The sequence below is a fragment of the Panulirus ornatus genome, chromosome 43 (genome assembly GCF_036320965.1).
Source record: "Panulirus ornatus isolate Po-2019 chromosome 43, ASM3632096v1, whole genome shotgun sequence".
Taxonomy (NCBI): domain Eukaryota; kingdom Metazoa; phylum Arthropoda; class Malacostraca; order Decapoda; family Palinuridae; genus Panulirus; species Panulirus ornatus.
In genome coordinates, this window is record NC_092266.1 from 18474442 (window position 1) to 18486655 (window position 12214).

Sequence of the window (12214 nt, forward strand, 5' to 3'; positions counted from 1 at the left end):
TTGTTTAATGCTACCCAAAGTACTCGACAGTAATTCAAACAGACGATCTATAACAAGGTGAATGCGGTCTATTGTGTTTTTCCTTAGTGCATATTTCTATTGTTTTTATAGCTTTAGTGTTTTGAAGTTTCTGTTTCAAAAAAAAAAAAAACCACCAGGATGATAATATGGTAAGTCTAAAAACAGTTCAGTTTGTTGCCAACTTGGCCCCACGTGAATGGGCTGTAGTTATTCGTGTAATATTTTTAGTTTTGGCATGACGACAAGCAGTTATTTTTAAGTTCACGGGCTGTTCACATTTGCGCTTGTTGAAAATAGTTTAAATGTCGGATTCGGAGATGGAGGGAAGGGGTGGGGGAGATTATTAAAGGTAGTGTGTATTGTGCAAGGTGGCAGCATGACGGAACCTTTCTTATGAGAGGACATGTTAACGCTGATGTTAGCGTACAGTTTGGCGTACAGGTAGGTAGTAAGGGAGTGAGGACTTTGTGCTGTTTGCGACAATGAGTAGCCTGATTTTTAGAGTCCAGCTTGCATTAATAAACGGGTAATCCTGATTTAGGACATCTGGTATTTGACGACCTTTACGACTGCTCGCGTTCTGCTTCTTTAGCGTACTTCAGGGGATGTGCTCAGGGACCGCAGTGTGATGGATAGTTCACTTGTTTTATTCCGATATGGAAGAGACATCCTTACATTCAGCCAATTGACTTTGACTCCTTTGATTTAGAATTACTGATTGCGTGAATATAATGACCTTGCTGTATAGTATGGATTTATATGACATACTGTCACTTGGTTTTATTATCAGATAGCCTCAGACTCCATTCAGTTTTTTTGTGCTTGCACCGCTGCTGGGGAGACCATGAGTTGCTGGGGATGCCTGAGGCTGCTGGGGAAGACTTGAATTCCTGGAAAGAGCTTGGGCTGTTGGGAGGACATAGGCATCTTAGGAGGGGCGAGGCGACTGAGGAGAGTGAGGCTACTGCAGAGTGTTCAAGCTGCTGGGAAGGGTTTAGGTTGCTGGATAGGTCTTGGACTACCACGGATGATTCATGCTGGTACGGAATGGCTTGAGATATGCAACATCCATGGGTGACCAGATGAAGTAGTGCAAGGTTATCGTATTCTACCAGTTCAAAGAGCCAGGAGCACGGCTCTCGTGACGCCACAGAACTGTCCGCTATGATGTCCACTGCCGCCATCCTGCCCGTGCCTCTAGCTGCCAGATTAGAAAACAAATAGACATCATCTACTATCACATTTACATCGCCTTTACCAGCATGATTTTAGCCTCTAAAACTGTACACCTTGAGTCAGGGAAATAGCTATATACTTTAACCATATATATATATATATATATATATATATATATATATATATATATATATATATATATATATATACACACGTTGAGATGTATAGGTATGTATATGTGCGTGTGTGGACGTGTATGTGGGTGGGTTGGGCCATTCTTTCGTCTGTTTCCTTGCGCTACCTCGCTAACGCGGGAGACAGCGACAAAGTATAATAGAAAATAAAGAATATATATATATATATATATATATATATATATATATATATATATATATATATATATATATATAAGGAGTGAAAGGCGCGCACAGGAGAGTAAATTGGAACTACGTGGTATACAGGGGTCGATCGACGTTCTGTCAGTGGACTGAAATAGGGCGCATGAAACGGTCGGGATAATCCATGGAAAAGTCTCTAGGGCCTGGTTGTGGACAGTGAGCTGTAGTTTCGGTGCATTGCACATGACAGCTAGAGAATGGATGTGTGAGAATGCGCCTTTCTTTATCCCTTCCTTGAGCTACCTCTAACGCTGGTAACTGCGATCAAGTACGAAACGAAAAGTTATGTACATAGTGATTTTTGCATTGGATAAAAACTTAGCCATGATTCATAAGATCACAAGAAAAGTGATTTTGAATATATTGTTTGCATGAGTAGAAAACGTGTAGTAGAATCTGTATTGTAGGGTAATATGATGGCGGTGTACTGGTGCCGTGGCAGGGCGAGAGGGGTGTACCAGGGACCAGCCCATCTACATACCTGTCCGCCGCCGCCTCACACAGTTTCTCACATGTGTCGTTTACCGGCTCAGGTTCTCCTCGGGTTATTGAGTTTCACCGCCGTCACACTCGTCGTCCTCGCCTCTTCCTGCCCTGCTCCAGTGCATCAGGACATTACTCACATTCATATCTCACGGGCCGTGTGTGATACTTCTTATGTAACGAGTTACAGTGAACACGACCAAGAATTATTAGCTAGACGAATCAGATATAGGCTTGTGAGTTGACGATTTATCCGTGCAGCCGGGCGGAGGCTTAGGCTTTAACGCGGTGCCGGTAGCTAACCTAGTACCATACCGCACCTCCTCCACTTTGCTCAGTGACTCTCCTCCGGTGTTAAGCATTATGACGTCAGCGTTTTTGCAAGGTTGTGGCAGTGTTGCCCTCTGTCCGGCTTGCCATACGTTGCTAATACGTATATTTACAATAGGTTAACTGAAGGCTTTACGCTTTATTTTGTCGGCGGTGGATCACACTGCTGGAAAGGATTTTTTCTTCTCAATCCGAGTTACATTGTGTGAATAGAGTGAAGCGTGGACTTGTGAGTCTAGTTGACTCACAATGAGGAAATTCCTTCAAGGCGTATGTGTTGCCACTGTTCAGCCTCCATACTCAAGAATCTTGAAAAAACGGTTGACCTTCCAGGAGGTGGGGAGGGTAAAGCAAGGCTAGACTAGCAGGCTGTTACACTGGTACTTTCAACTTGTGGTGTCAGCCTGACCTTTGTTGGTAGTCGTCCGGGATATCGCTTCTAGGCCGCCCGCATATATCTGCCCGATTAAGTTTAAACACACACGCGCGCGCACACATATACCTTTTTATCTCTGTTCCTCCTGTTTCACCCTCAAGGCCATGACGAAGCTTACACAGTAAATATACACATTGTTTGGTCAGTTGCCATATATATATATATATATATATATATATATATATATATATATATATATATATATATATATATATATATATATATATATTCGCCTTTTCCCGCGTTAGCCAGGTAGCGTTGCAGAACAGATTACTGAACCCTAAAGGGAAAACTCCTCACTCGGACCCCTTCTCTGTTCCTTCTTTTGGAAAAATATAACACCCCTTTTAGTCGCCTTCTACGACACGCCAGATTATGTGGGAAGTATTCTTTCTCTGCTATCCTCAGGGATAATATATATATATATATATATATATATATATATATATATATATATATATATATATATATATATATGTGTGTGTGTGTGTGTGTAATATCCCATTTACTGTGCGGGAAGGGTTGTACACTCGTGGGGCTCTAATCTAGTGAACATTATGCACTATGAAACAACTATGTAGATTTCTTCATGCTGTCAACATTTATCATGTCTTCATTCATTTTATTCCATTCACCCGTTACCCATATAAAAGCCTCTTCACATGTGGTCTGACAAGTTTCTCGAGTGATTTTATAGCATTTCTTGTTGCTCAATCCCTAAATCCCTCGAATTGTTGTCTTTATCACTCTGTTTTAAAAACTTACAGGTTGTGATTAGGTCACTTCCTCGCTCTTCTTTCTTCTAGGATGGGCATATTTAAGGCCTCGAGCCTCTCCCTGTAAATCACTTCTTTTAATTCCGATATCTTTTTTTGTTCTCAGGACTTTCTCTATTAGCTCTTTGTGCTACTGTAGGTGCACTGATTAACTTCAGAAACATATTCTGCTTTTGGCCTGATGTGGGTAGGATGTGAACGGCTTACTCTATATTTCCTTATGAGTACTTAAATTTGAAATCATATTATGGTTGATTAGATATCCATTAGGAACCCAACCAAGCAGCTCAAGGGTCGCGTTACGTTACGTGCTTAAGACATTTACTCATCTGGTTTGTTTGTTTGATATTCCGCAAGGAAATGGTAAATCGTTGACGGTAAATATTGCGTATTTGTCTGGACACATAATGACACACGCATGCCTATGGCATAGAAGCTAAATGTACTACCTGATAAGGTTGTGCGAAGTGATACTATATGTGTGCGTAGATCGGATAGCGTGTAGTGTTCCACGCACACATGTCCAAGGGCTCACGACACCTTGCGCCTCATGACCTACATTGCCCACATTAATCCGTCTAGCCCTCGGAGGGGTTTTTTACCTCCAGGCGCAACACATGATACCAGCAGTACCACCCTCGCGCCTTGCGTTTCCTGATGATAAATGTTTCTTGTTTCTGACGTTTGTACAAAAAAGAAATCTATTTTTTTCTTATAGAAAAATCAAGTGAGGATTAAATTAAAACTTTTTGATAATCAGAAATCGGGGGAAGGAGGCATTTCTCTGATCATTGTGCGGTTCTTGGCGCCAGACCCTATATTAATATGCTAGATTGTGGGGCGTTTGTCCCAGCGGGCCCTATTGCCTGCCCCAGGACTGAAAGGATAATCTGTACAATTACTCCACTGGAGAATTTGAAATCTGATCCTGTCTCGTGAAGAAAAATATTTGGGCGCATTTTACCTCTTTTTTCCCTGGCTCATACTCAGTACTTATGCATTCTACATATTTTTTTTTCGTATTTAACGTCGTTTATCGTTGTTAAGTAACCAAGAATGTTAAGAGGGTTAACTGGCGATTTATGACCCCATGTATGGTATGATATACTTGTCTGAAGTACGGGGTCCTTGAGGTGAAGTGGAGTCTCGGCGTGGCTGTATCGTGTGTGTTCCGAGTGGTGTTCAGTTGGGTAACAGTGTTCTTTTGAGCGACACTGGTGTCTTGTGGGACAACAGTGTTTTGTTGTACAGTACACAGCGGTGTTGTACTGTACGACAATGATGCTCTGCTGCATGACAACAAACAGTGTCCTGCGCGCACGTCGCGCGTCCAGCTTTACGACACAAGTATCTACGGTAGGCTTCGGTATTTTAACTTTAACCCCCTCTAGTCCTGCTGTACGTTTATGGGAGGAGGTGCGCGTGGTGTGTAAAGGTGGCGTACAGCGCAGGCTTCTCGGGTTACCTGCCCGGTGAGAGCACCGATGACATTTTTGTGTGCTTGGAGAAATTGATTACCAAATGTCTCGTACGTAGTTCCTGTAGACGGGAGGCCATCGTGTTATCAGACTCGGTATACTGTTTGGTTTCATAATTTCTCCTTGTCACTCGTATGTCAGACGGTCAGATGATACTATTGTGTGCATATATATATATATATATATATATATATATATATATATATATATATATATATATATATATATGATTGTTTATGTGTGTGCAGAATTGTTGGGCGGTGTTGATGTAAGGGTGTTCGTGTGGCACGGGGCGGAGTCTCGTTTGAAAATGGTCTTGTGGGCTGGTGGCAGGTATGAATCCTGCCAGGTCAACCGTATGCAAATTGTGAAGTGGTATGTGCAGGTGGTGGATGGGGGCTGGGGAAGGTGGGTACTCGTTACCTGGAGCGCCATGCACGAGAGTTAGCATGACCGTAGTGGCCAGGAGGGTACGGATACGTGTGCACCTGACACACACACACACACACACACAAACATTAAGTGTGAGGCGGGGGTTAGGGGGGGGGTGGCTATATTGTCTAGGTTGACCTTCCACTACCCCACCCTTACACTTCAACAGGGACAGTGTTTCCCATGGCAGTTGTCACTGTCGCTCACCTCCCTCACTCTTCACTGGTCGGTGTTGAGACTCGCCAAACCACTTTCACTAAGGAGGAAAAAGAGGAATATCTCTACCTATTGAACCCCTCGCTATGACCGGTGTTGACTATGTATACCCAAAGAACCCTGCAGTGTAGACTAGGTATCCTCGATGAACCCTGCAGTGTAGACTAGGTATACCCGATGAACCATGCAGTGTATATTTGGCATATATTAGGGCCCTGCAGTGTTGGTTAGGTGTACCTGAGAAACTCTGCAGCGTAGACTAAGTATACCTGAGGAACTGCAGTGTAGACTAGGTATACGTGAGAAGTCCTTCAGGGTAGACTAGGTATGCGCAAGATACCCTGCAATGTAGACTAGGGATACCCAAGGAACCCTGCAATATAAATTTTGTATACCCTGGGACATGAAGTTTAGACCGAGGTATACCTGATCAACCGAATAGGTGTGTCCGAGGAATAAACCTAAGCGTGTGGACTAGGTAAACTAGGTATACCTAATGAGACCCGTGGTTTGTACGAGGTAAACCAGGATATACATGATTACCCCTGCGGTGCGGACTGGGTAAAGTAGGTCTGCCAGACGTGCCAGGTCAGACTGTGTCATGAGGTTGTCATGAAGTTGCCAGTCATCATCATGTGACACAGTTGTCCTGTCGTCCGTGTACAGTGAATGACTCCAGCGGAATACAGTGTATATTCATGAAGAATTGGTCTGCCTGACCTAAGGCGATCCGCATACATCCACACTAGGTTGGATTAGTGTACATTTTCAGTTATCATTGAGTGAAGGAATATATGGGTAACACTTCGTGTAGGTGTATTTTTAGGTATGCGTTGATTAGATATTGTTTATGGAAGTGCCCATTGTAATGTGTCTTTTGTTTTATTGCAGGTAAGACGCGTTGGAGAGGACGCGTTTGTGTGTGCCTGGGGTAACGCGCGCGGGCCTGGACAGTGTGAGTAAACTGGGTTTCCGGTAGGAAGTTGTGTCTAGTGCCCGCCAGAGGACACAGTCCTGCCTGTTGAGTCTTATAGTAAGATGGCGTCCTTCCGGCACACCACACACAACCATAGTCTTAATGTATCCCAAACACTGCAACCCAGTGGTTGTATTATAATAGAGGTGGCTTGGGCATACTGTGGTATGACTCGTGGTGGCTGTGTTGGTCAGCCACCAGCCTCGCCTCAACATGTCAAGCGACGCTGCCGCCAGCCTCACCACTGACGTATCAACGCAACACTAGTTGTTAGATAAGTCTGATCATCCTATGTCCCTGGTGTAGGCAGTGTGCACATGTACTAGGAATCTGTTGATTGACTTTGGTGTGTTGGGGTAGTCGTAGTGTGTATGTTACTAGTATAAGCAGTGAGGGAGATGATGGCTCCGTCCTGTGTGGGTTAGACATCTAGGTATTATCCCGACACTCGTGTTTGTTGTCAGTGTATCACTTCATCAGTAGCTGTCCTGTGTATTGCGGTAGACGATGTTACTAGGTGACGACCAAGAAGTGAACGGAGGGTTTTTGCCACGGAGTGTGGACGAGGGAACCTTGCTTACTTGAAGGCTTGCTGCCGACTCGACCATACCGTAGTACGATAAAGCTTTGGGTGGCGACACGGGTGAGCTGGCTCTCCGGTAACTGCACTTGGGGCACCATGCTACACACTTACCTGGTGCAACCTGGGAACTTACATACGTAAATATCCTTCCAGTTGGTTGGTTAGGCAAGAGGACTCTCAACCGCCGGGGTCATTAAAACAACAACGCCAGCCTACATCCACCCATCGAAAATTCTTTACCGAGTATAATTCTAAAGACACATACGCCATAAATGTTGCTCTTGTATCCTGTCTTTCGCATGTTTGTGGGGAGAGCGTACTCGTGTTTATGATGTGTGACACAACCTCAGAACTAACGGAGGTTATTGTCAGGCAACTCAACAGTGTTTAATGTTTGTTTGATGCACAGTTCCACGGGACTGCTTGTGTGGTGAGGCGGTAGTGCGATGTCACAATTTATATTTACTGTCGTCTTTAGAAAACACTTAATCGACTGGAAATGTGTTAATGCCCTCGTGTGCAAATGGAGCGTCAGAGCGTCACAAAGACAAGCGGTTCGTCCAGCGTCAACGTTCACTCCTCATAGCAAACACTTTCTGGTCGTCGGGGTTTGTGTCGCCAGCAGCATTAGCATTCATTTGGCCCGCAAGATGGCGACTGGTGTCAACAACCTGGGTCGACTGGTCAATGATTGTCGTGAATGTGAGTAGTGAAGCTGATGGGTGTTTGTTTCTGTGTACTGTTACCACCACGTTTTCCTGGAAAGGCTTATCCTTCAAATGGCTTGCTGATTTATTACCTGTTTATAGACAATGCAGTTTAATTATATCGTAGAACTTGTTGACTGCATTGATGTTTCAGAAATGTCAAAATTACCTCCTCTGTAGGATGCCGCCACATAACTCCATCTGACTCGGGTCTGTGCAGCCCGCATATACTACAAACTTTAATACAACACCGAGTTTAGGAAATAACAAGACAACATTCATTGGTCTTACTCTACCCCCGCAGCCCAGTCTGTCACCAGGCCTGGGCTCGTGGCTTAACACTGTATGAACAAGGAATGACTCGTGCATGCGGGAGTCTTGAGTGCAGCAATGGGTGTTGACACGTGGCATGATGTCACTCTGTGATAATGTGTTCACTCACTTACTCTTCCTTGCTGGCCTCGGCAACCTTGTCAATTGTTGTTGTTGTTGTTGTTGTTGTTGTTGTTGTTGTTATGGAGCAGTGGGTGGCTGTATGACTGTTGTGAAGAAGCAGGTAGGTGACTGCTGCTGTAGTGGAGTAGTAGTAGGTGGATGGCTAAGGTGGTTGAGCATTAGGTGTGTGGCTTCTGCTGCTGTGGAGCTACTGTAGTGGAGCAGTGGATTATAAAGAGCAGGTAGGTGGCTGCTATTGTTGAGACCACCTTTATCAATAACTCCTCAACGGAACTAGTCATACTTCAGCGATTCCGCAACGATACCATAGCTGCACCAGCCTTATTGAACCGTCAGTTGGGTTCCTATGATTACGTCAACCCGGCCCTAGCCTTAACCCCCTTGAATACGTAGGTACGACCTTTGAGCACGACGGTATGACTAAAGTTTAAGGGTCAGGGAAAATGGTGGGCCATCATCCCGGAGTCGTACCTACGTACTCACGGGTCACACAGCCATGTTCAAGGATCGTACCGTTGTAGCTACTCCCTCAGCTCAACCAACGTAATGACAGTCGTACCATCATTGTTACCAGCTTAACCCTGTATTTAAGACTAATACCCTTGGTGCCAGCGTAGGTCGTCACAGTACGGCATAGTTGGGGGTTACGCCGAACTCACCAGGCCGCTTACAATCGTAAACAAAGTGGAACGTTGTTGGTAAACAACAGGCAATGAGGTGAAGGATGTGCTGTCGTATCCCGGGCTGCCAGACCCGGGAGGGGGTGGAGCCCTTTGTCCGTATGGCGGTGTGTACTTGAGGGTAGGATTCGTCCGTAGGGCGATGTACTTAGTAATGCTCGTCCGTGTGGCGGTGTATACTTTATAACATTCGCTTGGATCGTAAGATTATATATTTGGTTGGTCATACATAAAGTTGATTAGGTTCGACTGGTAAGGTTAGGTTGGTTATGCTTTTTTGGGGGGTTGATTGGTTGATTTGATGTGGTTCTTGTTGATGTGACTTTCGTTACTAGAGTGCTGGTTGACGTGAACGTGGCGGACCGAAATTTCGTGTTTTACCGAGTGTGCTACATACAGTCAGTCTTTCCTCCCATTCCCCACAGTAATGTCGCATTTAGAGGGAACGAACCTGGCTGGGTTATGTAGTGTTGATGGTGGGTTGGGGTCGTGCTCCTCCCGTTGATGTAGATACTGTACCGCGCCAGCATGACATAAAAGTGCACACGTCCGCGGTAGAAAGCCATGCTTCTTCTTATGTGATCACACGACTGTGTTCGTCCTCATCTGTCAGGATCCTGGCAACACTACGTTCTATAGCGAGATCAAGACTTATGATGTGAAGATACATAAGAACAAGTCATGCGACTACTTGTCTTGTCTGCTTGTGTGGCCGGGCTCCCTGACTTCTCTAGTTGTGTGGCAAAGCTCCCTGACTTTTCTAGTTGTCTCGGCAGGACCTTTGCTTTGTATAGTCACGTGTCAGTTTGTGAGGTCAGCCCCTCTCTGACTTGTTTAGTCGGCTGGTTGTAGTCCTTAAAGACTACTAAAGAAAACATTTCTTGGTATGAGCTGAGTGTGTTGGCAAGTTCTCTCCTCTAACCCCCATTATGGGAAATCTAAACATTCCCTCATCCCCAGTCGCACTTCATTCTCATCCTCTGTTCTTCCCTTTAGCGTTATTTCATAGATAAGTAGATAGAACTCTTCTCTGGACAAGAATAAGACTAGATTGCATTCCTAGATTGTTTAAGGAGCAAGTTCCTGAACTGTGTACCCCTGCTTGCTTTTTTTTTTTTTTTCAAGGATATTGATATAACTTATTTAAACTGGTAACTGATCAAAACCTTCCAGTTGTCGTCGTCACATTTTGTCCTCTACTATTTTCAGAGCCTTCGAATGTCTCTTCAACTCTCTATTTCCTTAATATAATTCCTAGGCTTTCTTAAGGCGATATCCACCGTTGTTCTTAAGTATCTAACTAGGCTTTTGTACGGCAATATCCACTGTTGATGTTCTTTAGTATCTGACTAGGCTTTCGTAAGGCAGTATCCACTGTTGATGTTCTTTAGTATCTTACTAATGCCTTGTCGTCCCTCTTGGGAAAATTTAGGGAATCCTGTCGTACGGTCCTTTGATATATTGGAATTTGTTGACATGGGTGTCATCTCACTTGACCCTCCTTCTTTACTCTGTTCTTTCAAGTCTTATCTTCCTCTCGAGCCGGCTTACGTAATTGTTGTTGGATTAACCTTTCCCCTTTATCTTGCCAACAGTGGTGTCCCACAGAGTTGTTTCTGTATCCTACTTTTTTTTTCTTTCCTCAGTGATATCCTCTCTTCAAGACGTAACCAAATGCACTCATACGCCGACGACTGAACACCGCATTCCTCCTTCTCATTCAATTCTAGACCATCTTTTGCTTGATATACGTCTCGTCTTGTCATAACCACCTCTATAAATTCAGATTTGTGCAGAAATTCCCATGTGGGGCTGGCACAGCCTAGTGCAGTTGAACGCTTTCTAAAAACCCAGATTCTTGCCATGTCTTTCTGTCAAGCCTCTTACTGCTTTCTCATACCCTTTGATGGCTCTGTGATTCCTCCTCTCCGCGCAGTGAACGTACTTGGCAACAAGTTAACCTCTATAGTCTGTTGAGGCAGCAACCAGGCATTACACGAAAATAGCCGCCTAGGAAGCCTCTTCAGAAAATGGGAGTCCTGTTCAGATGCCAAAAAATCGTTATGAACAAGTTGCCCCGATTTTTTGCAAAGGATTGATTCTTGTTTGTATGGAGTACTGCCCTCGCCGCCGGGGAGCATGTAACTCGAACATATTTGACGGACTTGAACCAAAGCAATCCGCCAGTCAACTCTCCCCATCTGATCCTAGAATTTGACCCACTTGCCGTGCGCTGCTGTGTTGATTCACTTTCCATTTATAGTAGAGTGCTTTTCTCTGCTCCTAAGAACTGGTAGTTTTGTGTGCCTCCGTTATTAGCTAGACCACATAATACTCGGAAAGCCAGTGCGCCACATTACTTTGCGGCCGTTAGTAACACCAGGGTAGACCGTTGTAATGTTATTTTCTTTCCCTGCACCGCAAAGCTTTAGGAACTCTCGTATCTTTCCAGAGAGCTACAACCTTACTCATTTAAAAAGCAGGCTTTTTCTTTAGAGACATTAAAGATTAACCTTCTTTTCCTTTCAATAATTTCCTTTTTCTTTAGCCTATTTTTATGTTTTATTTAAGGCCTGGCTTGGATGAGGACTTTGTCCATGACTATAGCCTTGGACATGAAAATAGATTTACAACTTTAAACCAGTTATCCTCATTATGTAGCCGACCGTGACACACATGGCCGAGGAGGATCTATGGTAACGTTCTTGTGCCACTGGTCACCACTCCCCACGCCATGAGCCCCACACCTACCCCCGCCACCACCACCATCATCTCAAGAAGCAGCCCCACGTCTCCTCAGACGTCGGGGGACACTTGCCGACAATAAAGGCAATTGTGTGTCACTTCAGGTCGGTCGCTGTATGGCGCCAGAGTGAAGCCTTCGTAACTATTTTATGGTAGCTGGGGTCGGCCACTTATTATAGCTTGGGTCAGCCACTTGCTGCAGCTGGGATAGGCCACTTGTTACAGCTTGGGGTCAGCCACTTGCTTCACTGGAGTAGGCCACTTCAGTTGGGGTAGGCCACTTTCTTCAGCGGGGGTCGGCCACTTGTTGCGGCTGGATTC

At 44.7% G+C, this 12214-nt stretch overlaps 1 protein-coding gene across 4 annotated transcripts in view; it reads left to right on the plus strand.

Annotated features, from left to right (window-relative positions):
* Positions 1-12214, plus strand: part of LOC139762358 (bumetanide-sensitive sodium-(potassium)-chloride cotransporter-like) — a 170196-nt gene that overhangs the window by 67004 nt on the left and 90978 nt on the right. The window contains exon 1 of one of the 4 annotated variants that reach the window (XM_071687125.1): positions 7798-8007. The exons of the other annotated variants lie outside the window; for them this stretch is intronic. Within the exon in view, the coding sequence (XP_071543226.1) occupies positions 7813-8007 (195 nt within the window). The 5' untranslated portion in view covers positions 7798-7812. Of the gene's footprint in view, positions 1-7797; positions 8008-12214 lie in introns of those variants that run through there. 4 annotated transcript variants of the gene reach the window in all.